Consider the following 26,701-nt stretch of genomic DNA (forward strand, 5'->3'; position numbering starts at 1 on the left):
ATTTTAAATGAAAACGCACGCGGAAAATCATGACTATAAATAAATATTTAATGCGAAAATCATGAAATAAATTTTTATTTAAAATATATTACTCAAAATAACATCTTTAGTTAAAGCTAAATACAAAATATTTGATTCGCCATTCGACCTTCCACGTGCCTCCGACCTTTAAAACCTGAAAATATTGAATATGGGATGAGCATACAGGGTACACTCAGTGTGGGAACATGCAATCATTGTCCACGTTAATAAAATGGAAAACACATATGATCAAACATTCGTAACTGAAAGTCGCACGGTGGCATACCAAGGACCTTTCCGTCCTGGACCGATTTAGCCGGCCCCTGGCGACTGGTTGCAACCATAACTTTAACATGTATATCGCATTGTGGCATACCAAGGATCTTTACCATCCTGGACCCATTCAACGGGCCCCTAGCGATATAATTTAATGTAACTCACATATGGTAAGCACATAATATTAAAATGGACAAAGATTAACCACAGCATGTACTGAAATAAATCTCACACCTGAACTTGAACTTGAAGGCTAACTTTGAGAAATTCAATCAAAAGTAACGTCCTAGTCGCGCCGCACCTAGTCAGATAAGTTCAAATAATAAAATGTAAGGGCCTGATTAAATTTGAAAAATATTTAAAATTAAGAAAATTTTATAAAACCTTTAAAATCATTTGAAAAATAATTGGTCTAATAAATAATAAAAATGCATGCTTCTTTTGAGTTGGGTTTTAATAAAATCAGGTCCAATGTAATAATGAAAATTTAAAATATGAAGTCCATTCACAAAGAGTGGAAAGAACAGACAGCAAAGTCGATAGCTAGGGTTTTCAATTTGTTTTCAGAAAGTGAAATAGCTTTATAAGCTAAATTGAGGCGGTGTAGCATTTCACAAAATTGAGAAAAAATGAATGGCTCAGGAAGAAGCTTAAACAGAAAGACTCAAAATTTGTGGCTGAAAATGATGCTGAGATTCTACAAAATTAAGAGTAATTTTCGATCATATCATAAAATGTTATGGGCTTTCTAAACTTTCAGCCCATTAATATAAATAAGGCCCAAATCTACAAGCGTATAAAAATATTATAAGTAAGGCCCAATCTTTGAGCAATAAATTTTCATTTGCTAAAGTTATAATTTATAACTTAAAATTATCTATCTAACTAGGGGCGCGACTAGATTCATCACAAACTCGACTAATGTATATATATATTAATAGCTCGAAACTATAATAATTTCCAAATAAAATTTGCAAAGGAAGTAAATGGTTTTGGGCTGTGACAGCAACCATCGCTTTCTTCTTCGCGTATTTGCGTTCTCTCCTAGCTTTCATCTCTCTGCGCTTAGACTGTGACAATTCAGGGCATTTAGATCAATAGTGCACTTTCTTCTTGCATCCATAGCTTTCCACATCTTTTAGATCAATAGCGGTTGACTTTCTTTCTCCGCTTTTGTCAGTGGAATATTTGGACTTGCTTTCTCTTTCTTTTCCTTTGTAGTGCTGTTTGTGGAACTTCCTGTATTTGCGGAATTTGGATTCCATCTTGTTGAATCTTTCAATCAATAGGGCATATTAACTGAATAAGTCTTCGGGTTTGAGTTCCACTGGTTCCTTTGACTGCTTCTTATTTTCTTTTACTAAAACTTTCAGCGCTGCTCCTTTTGAGGTTGATGGAGCATCTTCGTCTGATCCTCCAGCTTTCTTTATTTCAAGATTTCTCTGATTGTCGAACTCATTCGCGATGAGATCAGAGAAAAGCTTGTTCGTTGGGAGCTGGTTGAATCTTGGCTTGTTCTGATGAGCAACTGCGTAGATCTGCCAATCTCCTCACGGAAGTGCTCGTATAATCTTTAGATTGATCTCTCGTTGAGTGTATTTTTCCTTCGAGATGGATTGAACTTCGTTCAAGATCTGGTTGAATCTGAGTTCCATCTCGTCGACTGATTCGTTTTTTAGCATGAGGAAGGAGTCGAATTTTTGACAAGCTATTGATAACTTGTTCTCCTTTATCTCCTCTGATTATATGCACATTCCTTCAAGAATGTCCGACATCTCCTTTGCAGTTCTGCACTTGATGATCTTGGTGGCGTGCTTGTTTGGAACTGTGCCAGAGATGATGTTTTTGGTGAGGTTGTCGAGCTCATCTTGCTTCATTTCTTCTGTGGTGAAGTCATCCTTTGATTTGATCTGGACTTCATCAAAAGGATCTCTAGTTGTGTCTAGAGGACCCTTTTGATCACCTCCGTGATGATGATGGGTCCTTTGGTGATGACTTCCCACATTCGGCAATGTTGGGCGGTGAGGAAGCTTTCAAGTCAAAACTTCCATATGTCGTATTTTTCAATACTAAACATAGGTAGTGAGGATACTCTGCTGTGGTTAGTTTCCATCAAAAAGGAAAATAGAAAAAAACAGATAAGAGAACCAGAAAGCACTTTTTGAAAAAGAAAGAATTTCGAGACCTTTAAGGAAAAGGATCTAGTTCAGTTGAACCTAATCAAAGCAAAATTGTTCTTGCGAACAACCTGCTCTTATACCAATTGTTAGGTCCAGAGGGTCTCGAATAGGTGTATGGGGGGAATACACCTACGGGCTATTTTTCTCAGTTGAAACGAAACTCTAAATACAAATTGACTCAACCTGTTTACTGAAAAGAGTTTTGACAATACAGGATTGACGACTGATACTAAATACTCTTCAGTAAGGAGTTATCAGTTAAGTCAAAGACTTTAACTGATACACGTAAGGCTTCAGTCGAGTTTGATAAACAGAGATATGTTATGAATCTTACTGACTATCAGAAGATAGATTAGTTAGACTGATAACACACGCAGTGGAAAACTTTTGTTTCGAAATAGCCTGTAATATTAATCATGTTGTCAATCAGTTAAGTTTCTCTTTGCAATTAATCAGTTTTCAGTTTAGGAAGGTAAGAGCACAAGTAAGAAGGTAAGTACTGAAAGCTGTAAATAACACAGAGATTTTTACGTGGTTCGGAAAACACTTCTGATAAATCTACAATTAAAACCTATAGGATCTATGGTGGGGATTCACTATTGTCTACCTGTGTTCCCATGATTCACCGATCTTTCAGAGAATTTCTAAAGAGGCAACAAAAGAGAGGATTCTTAAAGCAGTAAAAGAGAGAGCGTGTGTTTTATTTCATCATAGCAGATATTTATAGGCATTACAGTCGGGGACAAAACAGTAAATTCGCTTGGTCATCTGTTTTGCGTGATCACTATTTGACTGATTAGGGCTATCATTAGCCTATAACTTGTCAGGTCATTGTCCCCTAACTACAGAGCTGGTAACTATCCTCGTCACCCTGCTTTGTCTGGTAGCTTTGGATTTCCTTCCTCTGAGCAGACTTCTTCTCTTTGGCTCTGCTCTGCTAAGTAGCTCTACATTCTTGCAAACTGTCTCTGGCGTGTAGCTCCGCGCTCTGGCAGGCTGTCTCTGGCATAGCGGGTAGCTCTGTACTCTGGCTCTGGCTTTAGTTCCGGTCGCTTGGCTCTGGCAGCTTGGTTCTGACTCTGGCTCTAGCAGCTTGACTCTGGCTCTGGCTTTAGTTCTGGTCGCTTGGCTCTGACTCTGGCTCTGGCAGCTTGGCTCTGGCTCTAGTTAGTTCTGCCATGCCCTACTCTGGCGAGGCGGTCTCTGGCAGGGCTGTCTCTGGTGAAGCGTGCTCTGGTATGGCTAAGCGCTGTGCTGATAAGTATTCTAGTCCTCGTCATCATTCCATTTTGGTTTTCCAAGTAAGGCCACGTGTCCTGATCTTAGGACCTCACGTATTTCACCCCTCATCAGCTATTCCCTCCCTGGTATGGTCAGACGAGACCTTCCAGAGTCTGATCATCCGTTAGCTCTGCTTTTGAAGCTAATAGCTACTCTCCTCCTGGTATGGTCAGACGAGACTTTCCAGAGTCTGATCATCCGTCAGCTCTGCTCTTGAAGCTAATAGTTACTCCATCTGGTATCGTGCGCATACTTTAGAAGTCAAGCACGATTCTGTTGCTGTTTTCGGGCTATGGATATCCCTTGTTTTGATTATTTATGATGTGTATCCTGAATGCTCTGTATAACATTCTGCTATGTTTCTTATGGTCTGGCAACCAGTGGTGTTTACATAACTTTCTGCTCTGGGTTTTAGCGTTTGCTCTGGCTCTGATGCTCTGATAACCAGAGTTGTCTTTGCTTTAGCTGTTTGCTCTGCTAGTGTATGCTCTGGCTCTGATACTCTGACCATCACAGTGGTTGTTTACATAACTTTCTGCTCTGGCTCTGATGCTCTGACAACCAGAGTTATCTTTGCTTTAGCTGTTTGCTCTGCTAGTGTATGCTCTGGCTCTAATACTCTGATCATCAGAGTTGTCTCTGAGTTTTTGAAAAACGCGAGTGATTTATGCTTAATTGATCTAATTTTAGGGGTTTGCATATGCATATTTTAAGTTAAATCTTCTGGAAATTGGTGCGTTTTATGTGTTGTTTTATGCTTTGCATGAGATTTAGGTTTTATATATGGAAGAATGCAATTTTGGAGATTTTTGGGCTAAGAATGGCGTTTTTAGCATAGCTTTATCGCCAGAGCTGAGCTGCGAGCGTAGCTCTGTCACCAGAGCTGAGCTGCGAGCATAGCTCCGTCGCCAGAGCTGAGCTGCGAGCGTAGCTCCGTCGCCAGAGCTGAGCTGCGAGCATAGCTCTGTCTCCAGAGCTGAGCTGCGAGAATAGCTCTGTCGCCAGAGCTGAGCTGACTTGTAAAGTTAGAGCCGAAATTTCCAGAGCTGAACTTCCCTGTGCATAGCTAAAATCTGCAGAGCAGAGCTGAATTCATCAGAGCTGACTTCCAGCTCTGTCATGCTGTTCCAGAGCTGACTTCCAGCTCTGACTACCTTTCCAGAGCTGACGCACCAGAGTTCGTTTTCCAGAGCAGAGTTACTCTCGCCAGAGTTGACTTCCAGCTCTGCCATGACCGGCAGAGCTGACTTCCAGCTCTGCCATGACCGCCAGAGCTGACTTCCAGTTCTGCCATGATCGCCAAAGTAATTTGACAGCGCAGAGCTAAAGATCGACAGAGTCAACTTTTTCAGAGCTGACTTTTCAGCTCTGCACTTTTCCAGAGCTGACTTTTCAGCTCTGCACTTTTTCAGAGCTGCGATTTTCGCCAGGATGGAGATTACTTGCAGAGCACGCCAGCTGGACTTACCTATGTCTACACGATTCTATTGCCTTTAGAGTCCAGCTTTGCATGGCAACTTTGAGGATGATCAAGCGTGAGTTGAAGTCTATAAATAGGGCTTAGTTTTTCATTGTAAAAAGAACCTTTTGCCCTAGTTTTAGACGCCTTGGAGATCTGTTGGCATCCGAGACTTAGGAATTTTATTGCTTTCATAATTCTTCAAGATTTCGAGTTTTAGTTCTAGTTTCTTTTTAAATTCGTTCTTTAGTTTTTGTCAAAGGTGTAATCACGTGACAGATTCCATCCTCGTGACGTTTTGGTATTTCATAATTCAATTCTATTTATTTTGTTTAATCATGTTTATGTTTCTCGTTCATGTTTAAGCTTTCTTTTCCTTTATGCAATTTAGATTATGCACTTTAGTTTCACGCCTAGATTAGTTGGTTTTTAATTCACAAGTATTTAATTTTCTTAAGTTAGATTTAATTTAAGTTGTTTTAATCTTGCCTAGGGTTAATAATTTATTTCGCCTAGTAATTCTAAAATTCAGTTTTTAATTATGTTTCTAATTCTAAGTTTAGTTTAATAATCAAACTCTTTACTGCTTTCTTTTATTGCTTTTTCCTACGATACTACTAGAAGCCCTTAAAGACTTTCCTTGTGAGACGACTTAGGGTTAACTTACACGTTACAATAGATCTCGTACTATTGCGAGTCAATCTAGAGTAGTGTTTAGGTTGAGTCAAATTTTGGCGCCGTTGCCGGGGAAGGGTATCCACCCCTAGTCCCCCTCCCCCCAGTGTCGTGCGCGTACTTTAGAAGTCAAGCACGATTATGAGAAATTAGTACTTTGTTGTGTAGTATTTAGTACTCTACTCTGACACTATGCTCTGTAATTTTGTTGATTCCGTGGTCAGGCTCTGTCTTTTATGCTCTATAATTTTAACTTTGATAGTTATTGTTATGAAAGTTGTACTCGGTAACTATTATTTACTTTGAAATGGTGTTTTGTAACTTTGCTCTTAGTTATGCTCTGTAGCTTTGCTCTTAGCTGATGCATCGACAACTATCCGGTGTCGGTTTAGCAGTTTGCTCTGTAGCTATGCTCTGTAGCTTTGCTCTTAGCCATGCTCTGATGCCTTGACAACCATCCGGTGTCGGCATAGCAGTTTGCTCTATAGCTTTGCTCTTAGCCATGCTCTGTTTGTGAATATGTCGGGGTAGCAAGTAATCGAAAATTAAAAGGCAACACACATGTGTTTTTCTAATACTAAGGATACCTTTTATTGCTAGCATCTTGGTCACAAACCTCATTAAAACCCCAGTGGGGAAAAAGAGTATTTGGTCTATCCGGCTTTAAGTATGGTTCAGACGTAGGACTTCTTCAGCATGTTGTTTTTCCAAGGGCGCTTGAGTGGTCTCCCTTCGCTGTCTGACAAGTGATGTGCCCCTCCTCCTAGCACCTCGGTCACGATAAAAGGCCCTTCCCATGTGGCATGGAATTTGCCGGTGCTCTTCAATGCGTCTGCCCTTTTCAAGACTAGATCTCCCTTGTCAAATTTCCTGACTTTTACCTTTCTGTCAAAACCGGCTTTGATGATGCTTTTCATTTCTTTTTGTTCTGTTGTTTCTTTGCTTCCTTTTGTGTTTCTTGTTTTGATGCCTTTGGTGTTGATATTTTTGGAGTGTTCTTGTTTATGTTAGGCAGAAGAGTCCTATTCCAGCGCTGAACTTCCACTCTGACGCTGCCGCCAGCGCTGAAAAGAGCCGCCAGCACTGACATTTTCCACTCTGCCGCAAACCCTACTTTTCGCCGCCTCTCACAGTGCTTATGCTTTTCATCGCCTATGATCAGGGACGTCTTCTAACTCTTGATATCTTTTGCCTTGAGGACATGGCTTACTTTAAGTGTGGGGGGTGACTTGTTTTGATGCATGCTTTTTGCTTATGATGTTGATTGTTGGGCGATTGGTCCCTCTGTTCTTAGCTTGTTCTTGGATGCTTGCTAATTGTTCTGAATTTGTGGAAAAGATGGTTTTTTATGAGAATTTCGGGTTTGTGTTGAATGGTAGTTATTCTGATTTTGCTTTTGATATATGTCTCTTGTTTATGCAAAGAATTATGAGTTTTGTTGCAACACGGTTGTAACTAAGTAAAACGTGATTTGTCCGGTAGATGCTAGAAGGAGTGTTGTCATTGTGATTGCCTACGATCGTATCCTTATATGTGAATTATAACCAGTTCTGAACATCTGGCCAGCTCTGAAAATCTAGTCCAGCTCTGAAAATGACAGCTCTGAGTCTCTGCTCCGCAAGTTTAACTATGAGCATGGGAAACCACGTGAAAAGACTTTGGATTACATCCAAATGGTTTTACTTCACGAATTATGGCTCAACTGTCGAAATAAGCACACAAAGTGTGAGAAAGGAAAAGTTGTGAAATGGAGATATTGATTATAAAGGCGATCACATTAGGGAATTCACTTATAGCGGAGAATTGGGTCTGATCGAATTATTTGCTATACCGTTGTGTTGTTTCTTAAACTTTAATTTACTTGCATGATCTGAGAGATATATGTTGAATGGAAAATTTTGAATTGACTTATTGAATGTTTGAATGGAAATAATCATCGTGGAACGCTGTCTTCCTTAGATTCATATTGATTTTGCTTGAGGACAAGCAAAAGGCTAAGTGTGGGGGGGTTGATTTATGCCTAATTGTTCGTATTTTGGGGGTTTGATTGTGCTATATTTGAGCTAAATATTCTGGAAATTGGTGCATTTATGGGTTTGTTGATGCTTTGTAGGAGCTTTTGATAAAACAGTTTGGCTGGGCCGTTTTGAGGGCTTTTAGGGTTGATCGGTAGTCTATATATAGGGCTTAATGTTCTTCATGAAAAATAATCTTTTAGCCTTCGAACAAGAATAGCTTCGACCTTAGGCAATCAAAACAATCTTTAGTTTAATTCTCATTTTTCATAGTTCTTTAGTTTCGAGTTTTAGTTAGTTCTTAGTTAGCATTTAATTCCGTTTTAGTTAGTTCTTCGTTTAGAGTTGTAATCAAGTGACAGATTTGCTTCTCGAGATGATTTTGGTATTTAGTATTTAAGTAAATTCTTCGTTTTTACTTAAATTATGTTTTGCTTTCAATTATGCAATTTAGTTTATGTTAAATTAGATTAGAAGCTTTTAATTAAAGTTATTTAAATTCTTAGCCTCGTAGCATTTAAATTCAACTCGCCTAGTTAATTCTTTTACTTTATGCTTTTAATTCTGCCTAGGGTTTAATAGTTTATTTATGCTTAAGTATTTATGCTTTGTTCTTTTCTGCCTAGTTAATGATTCTTTTCTGCCTAGTTAATTTTAAGATAATTTAAGTTTTAAGTTGAGTTTTAATTACAAGAATTAGTTTAATTTCTTTTCCGCCTAGTTAATTTCAAGTTAAGTTTTCTAGTTAAGTTTAATTTTAAGCTTTAGTTTAATTTTACAGTTTTCAATCCGTTCTTTACCGCTTTCTCGTGATACAATTAGAAGCCCTTTAAGATCTTCCTTGAGAGACGACATTGGGTCAACTTACCATTGCTAGAGTGTCCTTGTCCTATTGCAAGTCAATCTAGAGATGTTTTAGGTTGAGTCAAATTTTGGCGCCGTTGCCGGGGAAGGTTTTAGGCGTTTTAATTGTGTCACTTTTCTAGTCCTCGTCATCATTGCATTTCAGTTTTCCAAGTAAGGCCACGTGTCTTGATCTTAGGACCTCGCGTATTTCTCCCCTCATCAACTTCCTACATCCACGGTCACTTGATCAGACAAACAACTTCACTGGGCAAGTGCTTACGGGTGCACTGCAAACCGATGCGTGTGCTTACGGGTGCACAGCAGACCTGAATGTGTGCTTGCGGGTGCACAACAAACCGAGACGACTGAAGATCCTATCTTCAGTACCAACACACTGGGTTGGATTTCTCACTCCAAGCGCACACTGGGCACTAAGATCTCACGGAGACAGAACACTGGTCTGAACTCCTTTTCGACGCAAACACTCAATTCAGTTGATTGAAGAGAGGTTTGAAAACTTACCAACTAAACCACAAAGAACAAGTTCTTTGCAGTCAGTTTTACCTAGGCTTTGGATATACAATATTTGCCTAAGTTCTAAGAGAATGTATGTAATCAGCAGTGATTTATTTTTGGCCTTATGATTCTCTTCTTCGATTCAAACTTTGGGAATGCTTGATTTTGCTGAGTAACGAATTCGGCAGCGTTTCAGCTTATGTTGTTGAATCGGTGAAAATTGAAGTGATCCTCGAGCGCTATTTATAGGAGACGTCTTGAATAGATCCGTTGGCGGAGATGGTCTTCAAGATTTATTCCGTTAGAGAGTAATTTGAACTTGGGCTGAGGCTTCAATCTTCGAGGTTCCTTGTTTGGTGAGAATGACTACTTTGAGGAGTAGGAGATGTGATATCTCTGAAAAGGTAATCACCAAAAGGAATGGCCTCTGCAGAGAAAGGACGATCCTGAGATCTCTGCATTTAATGCGGCTGTACTTCTGGAGTGCGTGGCTTCCTTTGAACGTTGGAGGTTCAGTCCGAGGAAGAATGTTTAACTGATACTTGACTTTAGTATCAGTCCGCTGAATCCACGTGGCTCGCATTAAGTAATCAGTTGAAACTGATCCTTCGATTGATAAGTCAAATATCAGTATTTGACTTTGCCTTAATCGTTATATCAGTCGGCATCTTCAGTCTTCAGTCCTTCGTTCTTCAGTCTTCAGTCTTCAGTCTTCAGAACAACAACTAAACTAGAAAAAGAACTCTAACACTTGAGTTTGAACAATTCTAGTCTATTACAAGTGAAACCTATTGATTTTGGTATCATCAAAACTAGGATTAGGATATTTGATTAAGTTCCCAACAAGAAATACCAGAACATCTAAGATTGATCAAGAATTATGGTGTGTGGATATCTTGGAATATAGAATCATTTGATTCTAATATGCATGGAGTATTTGAGGTCAAGTATGATTGACCTTCACTTTCATTCAACGAAATCATATGCTGGTTAGTAGACTCGACTACATCTAAAGTTGGTGCCAAAATTGTACGTTCTTGTAAATAACATGCAGTGTCGATGGCTTTATTGTTAGATGAATAAATGTAATCAGCAATAGTAGCAATAGGATCTTTGTAGTATTTAAGCAAAATGTCATTTGGGATATCAATGGTTGCTTCTCCATCATGAGAACTTTCAATTGTCTCATATTTAATACTTGCAATCCACTCAATCGTAAATGTTACTATTATTTATTTATATAAATGATTTGTTGAGTTCTCATAATGTGGGATTAGAATTGTGATTAGTATCGTCTTTAGTTTATTTCTCATAAATTTGTGGCAAGTTATATACTCAATTTGCGAGAAATTCAATTCCATGTGAGAATTGAGAAAAAGATGAAAGTTTATATATTAAGAATAAAATAAAATTTTAAGTTCCTACACAAAATTAAAAATGGGTAAAATTAAATTTGTATTTTATTGTCCTTCTTAATCGTCCATTAAATGTGAATGGAAATAAAATAAAATGAGTTTAAATATCATCTATCTCAATCTAATCGAAGTAGATATTTACATACAATTACACGGAACTCATTTTATTAATCTACTTAAACTGAGGCACGAAATATATAAATGTTTCTTTTTTTCATATTTAAGTGAGTTAAAAATCAATTCTCAATACTACTAACTTTTGTCTAAAAAGCAAAATCATTGATGTACGTGCAACTAGGGATGATAACAGGTTGGATTTGGACCGGATCTCATCAATACCAGATTCAGATCCGTTTCAATTTATCAGATGGGCTACATTTGGACCGGATCTCATCAATACCAGATCTAGATCCGTTTCAATTTATCAGATCTAGATCCGCCCCGGATCCAACGAATCTAAAAATTTGGGATCCAGATCCAGAGCCATCAGATCCGCGGGTCTAAATCCATGGATCTACCGTTTTCAAATTAAATTAAAAAAAATCACAAAATCAATAACATCTAGTTTCCATCATAAAAAATATTGCACAATAAAAAATCAAGACACATCACACACCAAATGTATGTAAGCAACAACAAGAAGAAAATCATGCTTAAACCCTAAGTTTTGTTTTAGGTATGCTTTCACTGTCCTAAAACCAACTCCAGGCACCTCTATTCCAGATTCCATCTCACCAAATTGAGAAGCCATGCGCCCATATATCGTCCACGCCACCGGAGAGCCCCAGTAATACCACCTTCACCATATTGGAATTTGCTGCCACACAACCGCCTTTTTTTTTGGATGTAATGATAGTATGTAGAGTGACTCTCTATTTAAAGAGAAAGTTGTTGTATGAAATTATAGAGGGAAATGAATTTGGTGTACTGCCGCCTTTTTTGGCTGATATATGAAATTTGGTTGCATTAAGATTGCTGTGTTCTGTTGCCTTTTTTTAATTCTGTTTAGCCGCCAACTTTTCATTTCAGTTTTTATCATTTCCGTTTAATCGCCTTTTAGTATGAATTTCAGTTTTTCATGTGTATTTTATTGTTTACATCACTTTATTAAGGAAGTGGGTTAATGATTAAAATAGTAGAAAGAAATAGCTTAATCTTGTGGTTTCTACTACTTTTACAACTACTTTAACTCTCCTAAATACCCATACCGAAAAGTTTTGAGTCATGAATAATGGGACGGAGGGAGTATTAAATAAAATGGATCCACGGGTCGAATCTGACCGGATCCGAATCTAAAATTTTAAAATTCAGATTCAGATTCGTTTTTAAAATTGAGATCCAGATCCAGGTTCAGATACAAATCTGTCGGGTTGAAAAAATTGAGATCCAGACACTGAAACATGGATCTGGATCCACGGATTTGGGCGGGTCCAATAGCCATCTCTACGTGCAACCAAAGTGTATCCCAGCGGTCTCGTCTCTCTATTCGTATCTCTCTCTCTCAATCTTACAGATACGCAACGGCAGGGCACACACATCTCCCACCGCCTCCTGCTCCGGCGAAGGGCGCCGCCATCAGCCACCGCCACCACCGGCATCTCCCCCCTCTTGCCTCTCGCCTTTCGCTCCTTGTCCCCCTTCTATCCTTCACCACGCACGGCGAGGTTGCACGTGCAGCGCCGCCTCCGTCTCCACACCGCGCCGCAATCACCATCTCCACGCCGTCCACCGCCTCACTGAAAAAGAAACCCCGAATTCCCCCCTCAAATTTCAGAAACATTCCTCCCTCAATCCGTAATTTGCTTCTCCTTTTCAATCTCCCTCTTTCCTTCCTGGCAAGCGCCGCCGCCTCTGCCCTCACTCAGTCGGACGGTCACGGCGAAGGATCGCTGCCTTCTCTTTCCTTCCCTGCTTCGACCAACCGGAGTCGCTGCATTCTTCTCTGGCGTACAACAAACATCGTGCTCTCAATCCCTGATGAGATAGACTGGTATTTATACTAATCAATTTCTTGGAGTACTTTAAAGTTGAAAGTTTACATAAAATGAAATCAGATGGTCTGGTATTTATGCTACTCAATTTCTTTGAGCCAAAGTATGTATCTGCATTTATTTCATGGGTAATTTTTTTTATTTCAATGGATATTGACCAGTAGCACAACACAATGGATAAAAGCAATGATTAAGCCTCTGAATTTATTACCCAGTAGACAACACTGATGCAATATTTACTGAACAAAAGAATGTGTTCATTGGCGGGAAAAAATTTCAGCCCAAAACTCTGCTTTTATATAAGTATAGATGTGTTCATTGGCGGGAAAAAATTTCAGCCCAAAACTCTGCTTTTATATAAGTATAGATAGATATAGATGTGGGTTTTTACTGATTTTAGCCATACTATGCAGTTTGAAATTCACAATCGTGAAACTGCCAGTTATCAGAATTGTCGGAATGTGCTGGGATATGCTGTTGTAGTTGTATTCACATTTTGTGCATGATGGCTTCAAGAGCAATATTGCAAAAGAAAAAGTGTCTGCTTGATTCTGTCAAGCGGCCACATTATTTAGTTCCAAGGTTCGTATGTAGTGACCATGGAAGATTGCTAGACATTCCTAATTCACAGCGTGGGAGCTGGCCTCTGATTCTTTCGGATTCAGATAACAGTGAGAAAGAACATTCATATTTTCTAACCAGACAAATGGCTCAACACACTCTGACAAAAAAGTATGCGGGCCATTATTTTGCCAGAGTTCCAAGTTTGCACTGTGAGATTGGAGTACCTGGGGAACTTAAGCCTTTGGGATTTAGGTGGACAATAGAGTATGTACGTCATCTTTCAACTGCTCCAGCTGGTAAGCCTGAATTAGAAGGTGATGATAATAAAAAAGAACCGGTTAAGCAGAAGAAAGAACCTTCACCAGAAGAATGTGATCAGGCAGTTGAAGGTTTAAGCTCCGTGAAAGCCAAAGCCAAAGCTAAAGCCAAGCAGTTGCAAGATTCTTCAAAGGGTGTGAAATATATAGTTAAGAAGATGCGGGCTTTTCTTTTAGGAATTGGTCCAGCTTTGAGAGCTATTGCTTCAATGAGCCGGTAATTTGGATTCGTGATTTCTTGTTGTCCAGTAAAGTTTTGTCATGATTGTCCTGTTTACATTTCCTCTTGATATAGGGAAGACTGGGCAAATAAATTGCGACATTGGAAGGATGAGTTTAAATCTACATTGCAGCACTACTGGCTGGGCACAAAGCTATTATGGGTTGATGTTAGGATAAGCTTAAGGCTATTGTTGAAACTTGCTAGTGGGAGGACTTTGTCCAGGAGGGAGAGGCAACAACTCACACGAACAACAGCAGACATTTTCAGGCTAGTTCCTTTTGCTGTCTTCATTCTAGTTCCATTCATGGAGTTCTTGCTGCCCGTGTTCCTGAAATTGTTTCCGAACATGTTACCATCAACCTTCCAGGACAAGATGAAAGAACAGGTAAAGTTGTACTCATCTTAGTAGAATAGCTTTTGACTTTCTGACATTCCCTTTTGTGTTTGTTTCAACTGATCAACTATTTCTTCCTTCTTTATTGTCTAACCTTTTGGTGAGTATAATATCTTTCGATTGGTTTGAGATACTGTTTGTCAGTCTGTCCGTAAATTACGATTAATTGAGAAAAATGGGTTTTATTTACTGTTCCAAGATTCCTGTACACATGGTTTTTTTGAGATTGACAAACTTCTCAGTAGTCAATTTCTTATAACTCTTGCCAAACGGGAATGTGCTTTGTCTGTTTTGTTTGATGATATCCATAAAAAATTGGGGCTAGGTTAAATCAAATAGTTCCAAGCAAAGCTGGTTGAAAGCTACTCAAGTTGCCAATTCCAATTCCAATGATAGTAATGCTGTGATGATGAGCAATGAACTCTCACAGGAGGCCTGTCCTCAGTTTGGATTGCATCATGCAGCTTGCTTGCATGGAGCTGAGAATAAGCTGGCCAATAACTCAGGCTGGCATAGCAATCTTAAGATGAGAAATGGAGTTCTGTGGCTGCAGACAAGCTTAAATATGCTAATTCAAAATTTCTATGCTAAATTTCACAAGTATGGAGGTGTACAACCACTTTCTTTTATAATTAAAATTAAACATCACCTTCAGATTTAAAGGCAGCGAGTATAACTGCCTAAGCGATACGTCTTGAATATTCTGTGTAAAACCATTTTGTGAGCCTTCAATTTTTTTATGCACAATAGCTTGTTTTCCTTACCTGATTTCTTTTATGAATTTATAGACTATTGATCTTAACCAGCCTATGAAACTTTACAGAAATTCTAATTGTCTCTCGAAGGTACCTACTAAAAATTATCTGCTTCATTGGCCAGATACTGAAATCAATACCTAATTACCTTTACTATCAAGACTGTCAGATTATATTGACTGCTAGTCCTGATTGCTTTTCTTTGAATGTTGATATTTTTACCCTTTCTTTTTTGTTTGAGAATTAGTTTAGATCCAGGCATATGCTGATTTATTCTGCCTCCGGACTATACCTTATCTTAATTTCCAAACTTACAAGTGTATATCATTGAAATCTTCATATGACAGGAGGCCCTGAAAAAGAAACTCAATGCAAGGATAGAATATGCAAAGTTTCTTCAAGAGACTGTAAAAGAAATGGCAAAGGAAGTTCAGAGCTCGAGAAGTGGAGAAATAAAGAAAACGGCTGAGGATCTTGATGATTTTATGAGCAAGGTAAGAAGCCAATATGCAATATTTTCTTACTGGAATGCTAAAAGGTTTTCCCAAACAAAAAGCACTGCTTAAATTAGGGTAGCTTACTAGCTTTCCTCTGACTTGTTTTGTACCTTGTACGCTCATGTCTAATATCCTCATGATTTTTTTTGGACAGGTGAGGAAAGGAGCTCCTGTTACTAATGAAGAAATCTTGGGCTTTGCCAAGTTGTTTAATGATGAGCTTACTCTGGATAACATCAGCAGGTAATTCCTGATTTACTAACACGATTCTTGATGCTTTTCTCTTCTTTACTATCTGAGACAATATTTGGTGTGGATGATGCTTTGCCGATAAAGTTCCTTTTTATCCTCATGGATGCAGACCACGAGTAATGACTATGTGCAAATATATGGGAATTAGTACTTATGGTACTGATGCATATCTACGGTATATGCTCCGAAAGAGGCTTCAGAAGTAAGTTACTTTATTATAGCTTCAGTTTTTAGATTGTAAATTAATGTTTTTTTTAAGTGATAATAATTCATAATTTGTTCTGCTCGATACCAATTTTACTTTCACCATTTTAGATATCAGATCTAGTGTACAATATCAGATTATCTGTATGATATTTGATCGTCTTAATTTAGTTTTATGGGCTTCCATTAATTTTAATTTTAGATATATTACCTTTAGTTATTCATGTGCAAATCTGGATTTTAAAGGATTTTCTTAATTCTTATAATAAAAGAGGTAATCAAAGATTTTGTTTCCAAGAAACTTCCAGTCTCTTGGCAGTACCTATTATGGACTATTATTGGTAGAATAATACTTGAACTGAAAGGTTAGCTGCTAAAGGATGTTTCATCCAAATTATGGATGAGTTGACTACTTCTCTCTTTTAGATTTATATATAAAACAGTGTTAAGAATGATCTGTCTTGTGTCATACGGATACCCTCTTCCTTTAATTACTTATAAACAAATTTAGAGCTTAAAGAAAGACTTTAGGTCAGCACAAGAAAATTCAGTGTACCTGGTGGAATGACATGATACAAATAAAAAAGTATGACAAGAAAATACAGTTTCTTGATCTATTATTTACTTTAAAGTGATGTGGTTTTCTCATGGCAGGATAAAGACAGATGACAAAATGATCCAAGCTGAGGGCATAGAGTCCCTTTCAGAGGAGGAGCTCCGCCAAGCATGCCGAGAACGTGGATTGCTTGGACTTCTCTCAGTTGAAGAGATGAGAAAACAGGTTGCTAACTGTCCTTTAAGTTCTTTTGCATGCTATAAGAATATGTTCTATGGTAAAAAGACATATTGATCAAGTAATATGAAATTTCGAATGTACTCGGGTGCACAGTGGCCATATCTCTTTTCCTTCTGATATTTTGTGAGAGTGAAATGAACTGCTTTAACAAGTTTTCACATTTTGAGTTATAATGCGAGTGGTGAACTTAGCTAAACTTACCAAGAATTCTGTTTGTCCTATTTATTCTCACCAAAGTTTTCATTGATCAAGGAAACTAGATTGCAGTTTGCTTACCATTAGTATTTTGTGCAAATTGAACTTACTCTCCACTTTTGACAACTTCATATGACTCACTAATTGCTGCAAGAACATGGAAAAGCTTCAGCTATCTGAAAATCCACACATATAGTACTTTATTTTGTTTCTTCCATACAAGCACAAAAACTAGTGATGCACTATCTTATTTATTTGTAAGCGAACCTTATTTTAAACCATGTGGAACTTTAGCTTGGTCTTTGAAATCAATCTTCAATAGGTTGCTTTAAACATGCTAGCTTGAGTTATCCCCCTTCATTCCACTTAATCATTGATAAAAATACAATTCAATGGACTCCCTCTCTGCCTACAGTTCAGATTGTATGAAGCAATCTTGTGGCATTCTGATCCCGCAGAGTGGAACTTTTTATTTATAATATTTATTATTTATTTCTCTGCAGCTGCAAGATTGGCTGGACTTATCTCTCAACCATTCAGTACCATCTTCTTTACTAATTCTATCTAGGTAACCTAAATTTCTACTACCTATATGGCCCTATAAATTCCACCACTAGTAAATTTTCTTATTTTTTGGCACTTCCACACAGAGCATTTAGTGTCTCTGGTAAAGTGAGGCCAGAAGAAGCTGTTCAAGCCACACTTTCATCTCTGCCTGATGAGGTGGTGGACACTGTTGGTATAACAACTTTGCCATCTGAAGACTCCGTCTCAGAAAGGAGGAGGAAGTTAGAGTTCCTGGAAATGCAAGAAGAATTAATCAAGGTATCATTTAGGTTGTTGGTTTGCAGCTCTCATTTGTATCTAAAGAAGAAGAATGCGTCATGCTGTCAATGTTTGGTTAGCAAAGTTGGCATGTGACTGACTACTGCTCCTGTTCCATCTTTTACATATAATGATGATTAGTCTATCTCTGAAAATTTATTCACTATGTTGAAATTACACCCATTGTTAAAATCATGCGAAAGCTATGGAAGAAGTTTTCATATAATTATAAGATGATCTGTCATGTGGTAGATACTGTAGATTAGATCTACTGTATTACATATCAATTTCACTGACGCGCTTGACTTTCTTGGAACTACCCTATACTAGACCCCATGTAGTAGTAAACAATAGCAAACAGATACTGGCAATTCGTGTAATATTAAGCTGCCCTGCTTCCGTGTCTCGACTTTGGATGTAAAATAATATTTCTTATATTTATCTCACTTCAGCTCAATCATGCAGACTATGGACAAGTTTCAGAATTTTAGTTTCAAGGAGTGTGCTTTATTGATTCTTGGTTTCTAATGTGAAGTTCTTTATTACAGGAGGAGGAAGAGAAAGAGGAGGAGGAGCAGGCTAGGTTGAAGGAATCTGAAAAAAAAGAGCAGAAGGACGTGGCCTTGGAAGAGATGGTAGATGCCACTGCTAAAGAAGCAGAAGAACGTGAGAAGGCAAAAATGTTGGATAAGGAGGAACAACTTAGTGAGCTCAGTCGTGCATTGGCTGTCTTAGCATCTGCATCGGTATGAGTCATTTTTCTTCCCAGTGAGGCTATGATTGCTTTGTATAGCAGATTGTAATAAATGAATGACTTGCTTTGCTATTTTCAGTCTGTGACCAGGGAGCGTGAAGAGTTCTTAAACCTTGTCCAGAAAGAGGTAAATGTCGATATTTGTATTTTCTTGAAACGGCTAACATGTTATGAAACCTTGAAGCTGCATAGAATGCGGTTCACTTTATATAAAAATTCTAATCCAAATATTCTTCAATTCCATATGTTCTTAAACCGATACTTCATTTTTAATTCTCAAATCTTTCAGTTTATTGCTTATTGATGTGTGATCTTCAGGTAGAGCTGTACAACCACATGGTAGAGAAAGAGGGCAATGAAGGAGAAGCAGCAGCTAAACAGGCATATAGAGAAGCTAGAGAGGAAATTGATCATGATGCTGAGAAGGCAGCTGGCGATAAAGTATCTTCAGCACTCATAAACAGGGTGAGAATAAATTTTGTGGATTTTGGTTGCTGTTTCATTGTACTTTGTGACTCCCTCCTCTTCTTATAGTCTATTGCCATTGGGACGTGCATTGGGGATTACTTTGATGGCTCTACTTGCCAATGTTTTAAAGTACGTTTTGTGAGGCGAAATGTTTTTCGTCCGCCTCATGAAACGTAAGTTTCGAAACGGGGTGAGGCGTAAAAAAAAAAACAGAATTCATATAAAAACACATAAATTATATCTAATATCATAGAACACTTAAAAACATAGCAAATATTGCAAAACACATAAAAACATAACAAATAAGCCAATTTTAACTATTACTAATAAATAATAAGTCTTTAATAAGTTCCAAAACTGCTGGCAGCTGCTCCTCGAGACTGCTGCTGTGAGTTGGAGAGAATAGGAGAGGAGGGAGAAGCTGGGTAGGTGGTGCGTTGACTGCGTTGTGCTGCTGCTAGGTTTTTTAGTTTTTATAATCTTAGTCTTTACTTTAATTAAAACTCTAATTACTCCTAAATTATTAAAGCCCATTTAAATTAGGGCTAAAATTCATAAAACCCATGAATTTTCGCAGCACATATGTATAGAAATTTCCATAAATCAGTTAGTTTGGATACACGCTCGCCTCGCGATGTGAGGCGCCTCCTCACCGCCTCGGACCGCCTCGGCGAGGCAGAGGTTCAGGGGGGAGGGGGGTAAACGCCGCCTGCCAAACAGGAACCTACCGCACCGCTTCAAGGCGGCGTTTAAGCGCCATTTCTAATCGTTTTTAAAAACATTGCTACTTGCTTATCACTCTATATTCTCCCTTTGTTCGTTCCTCAAGAATAGCTGGTCGTTAGCATGGATCTAAAAGGCTTCTCACATATTTGTTGCTACTTTCTACTGTGTAGGTTGATGCTATGCTCCAAAAGCTTGAAAAGGAGATTGATGATGTAGATGCCAAAATTGGCGATCGGTGGCGGTTGCTTGATAGGTAATTTTACCAGAGTGATATTAATGCAGCTATATAAGTTTTTATTTAAAGCTCTATGCTTCATCAAGTGTTTTAAAGTTACAGTTACCATCAGTTTTGTTTGTTAACCACTTTGATTTAAAACTTCTCTACCGTGCTGTGTGAGCTGAGATCACCTTAGTAAGGGAATTGATAAAGATATCAGCCACTGGTGGGAGTAAAATCCTTAAGCTATTTTATAGCGAAGACAAATGCATCTGCATCTTTTGAACTGGGTTCAGAGCATTTTCACTCATTTTTCTGTCATAATTGCTGTTTGAGTGAAAGATTGTAGTTGTGATGAGCACATATTATCTTCTAAATTGTATTGCTTTATGGGTTGTATTTATTGTCTTCGAATGGATCTAACGTGAAAAATCACACTGAACGGATGTTATCCGGGGAAGCTAATATTTGCTTAATTTTATTGGATAATTTTATGGCCAGGGATTATGATGGCAAAGTGACTGCAGAGGAGGTTGCATCTGCTGCTTCGTACCTCAAAGCTACCTTAGATAAGGAGGGAATTCAAGAATTTATTGGCAAATTGTCCAAGGATAGAGGTCAGTTGTGTTACTTATCTTCCCCAGTCTGGCCCCAGCTTACTCCTCGCTTTGACAAGAATGTTCGAAATTTTCCTGCACGTGCTTAATTCTTTTGTTGAGAGGTTAAACTTATGTATTATTGGATCAAGTATAATAATTGTCAAAACTACTATTTTAAAAACAAAAGGAAAGAGGGAAAAAGTAGTTAATACCAGTGGTAATATTATTATGGAAATGTCCTATTTGGTTTAGTACTGAAGACCCATAATTGCTGTCAAAACTATCCTCCATTGTAAATAATGAAAGTAAACAGTTGAAGTAGTATTGTTTGGGAAATAATCAAAATATTGCTTCTACTTATGTTGGGAACGGAAGTATTTTGTTTTGAGGCGATGATGCATCTGGACTTTAATCCTCCCAGTGTCCTTTTTGCCCTAACGTTTTATTCAGTGTGTCATGGGGTCAATTCGGGGCAATCCTTTCCCATTTATTTGATGACTTTCTTTCTATTCTTGACACAGATGGGAAAATTCTCGTTGAAGATATTATCAAGTTAGCCAAGCAATCCGAAGATGCTGAAAACGCTGAAGATGGAAAAAGCATTAACCAAAATCCCTGGTAATCAGCTAATAATCTGTGGTTTCTATTGGCTTTTGTGAACTGTTACAATTTTACTGTCAGTTGACATCCCTAAAAGAGCGACAGTAGGTTAATGTCGAAACTTTTAAGGCGGTTCTTTTACATCTTCTCCGTCTATATAGAGGAAACTGTTATGTGCAAGATTGCGGGATAAACATTAGCAACTGATGTCTCTATATAGGTTACACATTTGAAGCATGATTTCTGTCTATGCGTCAATCCATTTTGTAATTTTTTTGTATATGATATGTGGTATTGCTCTGAGAAGTAAGCACAGTTAATAATAGAAGGATGTGTACAGTGTTAGTCCATTTGCTCCTTTTCCTTCTATTTTGCCAACATCTTGAATTCTTTGATTCAGATTTTCCATCTCTGGTGATGCTTCATTTGGCTATTCACAGCTAAAGACTGGTTTGACGGTGTGCTTGAGTGACGCGTATCAATATAATAATAAAGTCACAATTTTCGGGGACGAATGATGTAATAAATTTTAATTTGTCTCATGAAATTTACGGTAAGCCCCTAGATTTATATATCTTCTCATTTTCTCCTCTCCAATCTATACGACAATACAGCTCAAGTAAGGGCTCCAACCCAATGAGTTTATACAAATAATGCTAAAGGTGGATGGAATAGAATAAAAAAATCAAAAGAATAATAATGCAAAAGCAAATTGGAACATGAAAGTTTTATTAAAAAAAACAAAAACAAACAAACTATCATAATCTTTGCAATTGTCTTCCACAATCACAAATTGAAACAAAAAGAGTTCAATGAATGAATGAACGGTACAAACGATCCTACCCTTTAGCAAAGAAGTTCGAAAGAAAATCATGATTGTGGAGAAATATTTATAGGCATTCATAAATTCGAAATTAAGAAGTCACGTGAGCTAGGTCATGGTATTGGGGATCATCGGTCAGCAAGCGGACTCGTGTCAGCCTACCCACTGGCAGATCCAACTAAGTGCAAGGGGTGCATCTGCACCACCAAGAAAAATTAAAAAAAAAAAAAGTAGTATTAATTAGGGATGTCAATGCAGCCCGAAACCCGTGGGCCGACCCGAATAACCCGACAAAATTAGAGGGTTAGGGTTGAAAAATCGCAACCCGAAAAAACCTCCAGCCCGATTAGCCCGCACCCGACTAACCCGGAACCCGATAGGGCTAGTTCGAAAACCCGATGGACTGGCCCGGTGGGCTGACGGAATTGTGATTGATGCATCCAGTTACAACTTCTGCTATGTTTAGATCTATGGTATTTGCTTTTATATATATATATATATATATATATATATAGCCTCATTAAAAAAAGTGAAATTAATTAGTTAGAATATATATGTGTGTGTGCAATCTCATTTAAAAAAAGTGAAATTAATTACGAATTTTTTGTAGAAATTGATTATTAGTATCTCATTTTAAAGTGATACCAATTTTTTTTTTTCTGTCAATGAGATGTGCATGGCAAATCCACTAATTATTCAGTAATAATCCAGATTGATTCTATTGCATTGATACATGTTAAATTTTACTATCTCATTTTAATTTAATTTTGGTTATGTAATCTTGAATATCTTATATTTTTGCATTTTACGCTTTGCTATATAATTTATATATTTAATATCTATGTATATTTTATACATTATACATTAGATCATTTGAAATAATAAAATACAAATGATAATTTTATTTTTACGCCTTTAACCTGATTAGCCCGATGGGCTAGCCCGAAACCCGAAAGTTTAGGGTTAGGGTTGAAGATTTACAACCCGAAAAAATCTCCAACCCGATTAGCCCGCACCCGACTAACCCGGAACCCGATAGGGCTAGCCCGAAAACCCGATGGGCTGGCCCGATTGACATCCCTAGTATTAATAGTTAGAAACAATATACTTGCATGGTCATTTTGAAAAAAAAAAATATAATATCTGGTCACTAACTGAAAAAACACAAATTCTGACTATTTTTTACGTTTTAGGACTATTTTACCCTTAATTAGGACGGATCGAATTCAGGTCAAATTCGGGTTTGCGCGCAGGTTAGACACACATGACACTATTAGTACCATATACTCTGTCTTATGTAGTGTTGTGTGAATGGTACTTATGGTCATATTAGTGCCATATACTTGTATGCTGATATTATTTAAATGGGTACAGTTAGGGATGTCAATCGGGCCGGTCCACTCGGTTTCGGGTTATTTTCGTTTCGGGCTAGTCGATTTTTTTATTTTTCGGGCTAAAATTTTTCGATCCTAACCCTAACCCACTCGGTTTCGGACAAGCCTGTTCGGGCCCGCAAGTTTATGATTTTTTAACGTGAGTTTACATAATATCTAACTTTAACTTCGTTTCCAATAATAAAAAAAAATGTATATAGATTTAACATAAATAACTATCTTTATTTAACTTTAACTTAAAAATTGTATATCATAACTTTAACTGTTGGAAAAAATCAAAACATATTGTACAAGCATCAAAATGTTATTATCGAATTAAAAAGTAAAGTATTAAAGTTTAATAACCAATTATTAAGAAAGTGTTCGGTTAATCGGGCCAACCCTATCGGGCTCGGGCTATTTTCGGTTCGGGCCATTCGGGCTAAATTTTTTTCGGGCCATTCGACCGCTCTTCGGGTCGACCCGTCGGTTTCGGGCTTTTTTGAGATCCCTAGGTACAGTTATATGACCATTTTGAACACTTCCCCGTAGGGTTTAAATTATTCATTTAGAGTTAGATTATCCATTTAGGACGTGTTTGATAGTATATATTAGGATGGATTACTTATATTTCTCAGCATTTTCGTGTGTTTGATACGCAATCCATATAATACTTCCAGCCCGCATTTAAGTCGCGGCCCGCATGAAATCCACTGTTCTCATTAGAAATTAGAACCGGCCCTCCCCCCAGTTCAACAATCTCATTTTGTACAGTGATTTAGATTAGAAATTAGGTTGTCGAAATTGTCCCTGTGAATTATTTCAATATCTGAGAAATTGACGAATCCCGCTGCAATTTTGACTGCTAAGAGATGCAAGGAAGTTCTTCGCGAGTCTCTCAAAAATACCAAACCCACTAAATTCCTGGTGAGTTTTTACAAGAATTTTGAAGAAATTAGAACTCTTTCAATGATTTTCGATATGTGAATGCATTTTTTCAAACACATGGATCGTTTATTCGCGGTTAATGCCTAGGAAATCTGTTCGAAAATTATTTAGGGTTCTTATTTTTTTATGATTTGGGGCTGCACAAAAATTGGTCTCCCCATTAAATATCTTTCGATTCCTTCGCAACTTTCTATTTTTCTCAACTGTTTGTGTATTTCAACCATTGACAACTACATACCATGCTCGTTTTAGAAGTTCTTGTGAGTTTTTCTAATTTTCGAAATTTATTTCTGTATTTGGAACAGATTTGGTGAATTGGGGTGCATATCGTTGAAAACGGCTGGAGTTTGGAAGGCTACTTTAACCGAATCTCACTGAGGTAGTAGATCTATATTTATATGTGCTTGAGATTCGCATGGTGTTTTAAAATTCGGTTGTCTTCGTTGCTGTGAATTGAGATGCATCTTTCAAAAGTCAGATTAGGGTAAAAAACCCATTGCTCTTGATTATGCTGCATTTTTTTGTGTTGCTCATCTTTGTCTGCAAATTCGATATCATTGTGGAGTCTCTATGAACATGTGTTTGAATTACCATTGAAAGCTTTATGCCACTTATGTATATCTATTTACTCCCTGCTCGATTTTTTTTGGGGGGGACTTATATGATTCAAACATATCATAATACTTCTCATTTGTGTGCAGCCACGTATTTTGAGTTTGTTGCTTGAGAATCGCAATGCCGACTGATGATATTAATACAATATGCATTTATATGTTGATGGAAGAGATTTTCCTTCAACATTTAATTCTCATACTTGTAGCTTATCATATTATGGTTAGGATGAGATCTCGTAAACGAAAAAGAGGTGCTAATGCAGCGGATTTTGGGTACGTAGAAAGGATTCCTGAGCAGGTTATGCATATGAATAGGCTCGTAGGAGTTAGCGATGTAGATTGTCTAGCAAACTTACGAATGGATCGCAATACATTCGGTAGGCTATGCATTCTTTTGCGTGATTTAGGGGGTTTGACTGATGGGAGGTACATTATGGTGGAGGAGCAGGTTGCAATGTATTTGTCTATCCTAGCACACCACAAAAAAATAGGGTGGTTAGGTTTGATTTTTGGAGGTCCGGGCAAACTGTATCAAAGTTTGTACATCTCGTGCTTAAAGCAATTTTAAAATTGCACACAAGTGTACTCGTCAAACCCGTCCCCGTTCCAGATGAATGTACCGACAACAGGTGGCGATGGTTCAAGGTGATTTATTAATAGCTTTTTCCATAATTTTCAGATAGCTCTATCCTTGTGTTTTCTTAAAAAAATTCTGAAAATACATATATGATTTCCAGAGATTCCTTAAACGTAGTATATGTTCATTACACTGATTTTCTCTTCTTTATTTTGGAGTTTGATGTAGGGTTGTTTGGGTGCTCTTGATGGCACATATATTAACGTAATGGTGAGTAATGTTGATAAGCCGAGGTACCGAACTCGAAAAGGCCAGATATCAACAAATCCCCTTGCCGTTTGTGATCGCAATATGAAGTTCGTGTACGTGCTACCTGGCTGGGAAGGGTCAGCCGCAGATTCGAGGATATTGCGTGATGCCCTCCAACGTGTTAATGGATTTAGGGTGCCCAAGGGTAAATGGATTGAAATATTGAACTTATATGTAATTTGTTGCCACTAACTGTTGTGTATTTACACATTCTAATGTTTAATGCAGGATATTATTACCTATGCGACAACGGGTACGCTAATAGCGAGGGATTTCTTGCTCCATATAAGGACATACGCTACCACTTGAAAGAATGGGGACCGAATGCAGCCAGGCCTCAAAATGCCCAAGAATTGTTCAACCTGCGCCATTCGAAGGCACGCAACGTTATTGAACGTGCCTTCGGCATCATGAAAATGCGTTGGGGTTGTTTGAGGAGCAATACCTTCTATCCAGTGAAGACTCAAATCCACTTGATCATGTCATGCTTCATCTTGAATAATTTCATCCGATCCGAGATGCCCATCGATCCCATAGAGCAAGAGTTTGACAGTGCAACTGAAAATGACCAAGAGGAGGCAGAATTCGATGGTGAATTCATAGATGGCATAGATTCTTCTCCTCAATGGAATGCGGAGAGAGATGCAATCGCCCAAGCGATGTGGATCAATTATATTAACAATATCTGAATTGCTATTATTAAAGTTGACTGTAAACATGGATCATTTTCTGAATTTCTATGTTTGGATTTTATATATGACTTATGTAGTTGCCAATCATTTTCTGAATTTATGTTATTTAGCTCTTGAGGTTTGTTGCATTGGTGTGGTTGTTGCTGAATATTATTGTACTTTACTTGATTGATGTTGCTGATCTTGGTTTAGTTCATGCTTGGTGAATGTTTGTTGTTGTTTTCTGATTTAGTTCACTTCTTGGTGAATGCTTGTTGCTGTTTTCTGATTTAGTTAATGCTTACTGAATGCTTGTTGCTGAATT

General features: G+C 37.8%; 2 protein-coding genes across 4 annotated transcripts; both read left to right on the forward strand.

Annotated features, from left to right (window-relative positions):
• The first annotated feature begins 12,138 nt into the window (after positions 1–12,138).
• LOC130996862 (uncharacterized) lies at positions 12,139–21,651 on the forward strand. 3 transcript variants are annotated; one of them, XM_057922129.1, is made up of 16 exons: positions 12,139–12,674; positions 13,089–13,773; positions 13,852–14,164; positions 15,276–15,422; positions 15,580–15,668; positions 15,787–15,879; positions 16,536–16,662; positions 17,376–17,440; positions 17,523–17,697; positions 18,246–18,443; positions 18,531–18,578; positions 18,770–18,916; positions 19,816–19,898; positions 20,364–20,479; positions 20,983–21,079; positions 21,462–21,651. In XM_057922129.1, coding segments are annotated over exons 2-16 (2,295 nt in total). In that variant the 5' UTR covers positions 12,139–12,674; positions 13,089–13,177; the 3' UTR covers positions 21,463–21,651. The 3 variants fall into 3 exon arrangements, with proteins under 3 accessions (XP_057778112.1, XP_057778111.1, XP_057778113.1); XM_057922128.1 differs by lacking the exon at positions 21,462–21,651 and having other exon boundaries at positions 20,983–21,411; XM_057922130.1 differs by lacking the exon at positions 21,462–21,651 and having other exon boundaries at positions 12,147–12,978; positions 13,043–13,773; positions 20,983–21,411.
• Positions 21,652–24,820: 3,169 nt separating this feature from the next.
• LOC130996881 (uncharacterized) lies at positions 24,821–26,460 on the forward strand. The gene is made up of 3 exons (XM_057922160.1): positions 24,821–25,464; positions 25,625–25,850; positions 25,934–26,460. Exons 2-3 carry the CDS (start codon positions 25,664–25,666, stop codon positions 26,392–26,394), a joined length of 648 nt encoding a protein of 215 aa, XP_057778143.1. The 5' UTR covers positions 24,821–25,464; positions 25,625–25,663; the 3' UTR covers positions 26,395–26,460.
• The last annotated feature ends 241 nt before the right edge of the window (positions 26,461–26,701 follow it).

The sequence above is a fragment of the Salvia miltiorrhiza genome, chromosome 8 (genome assembly GCF_028751815.1).
Source record: "Salvia miltiorrhiza cultivar Shanhuang (shh) chromosome 8, IMPLAD_Smil_shh, whole genome shotgun sequence".
NCBI lineage: Eukaryota > Viridiplantae > Streptophyta > Magnoliopsida > Lamiales > Lamiaceae > Salvia > Salvia miltiorrhiza.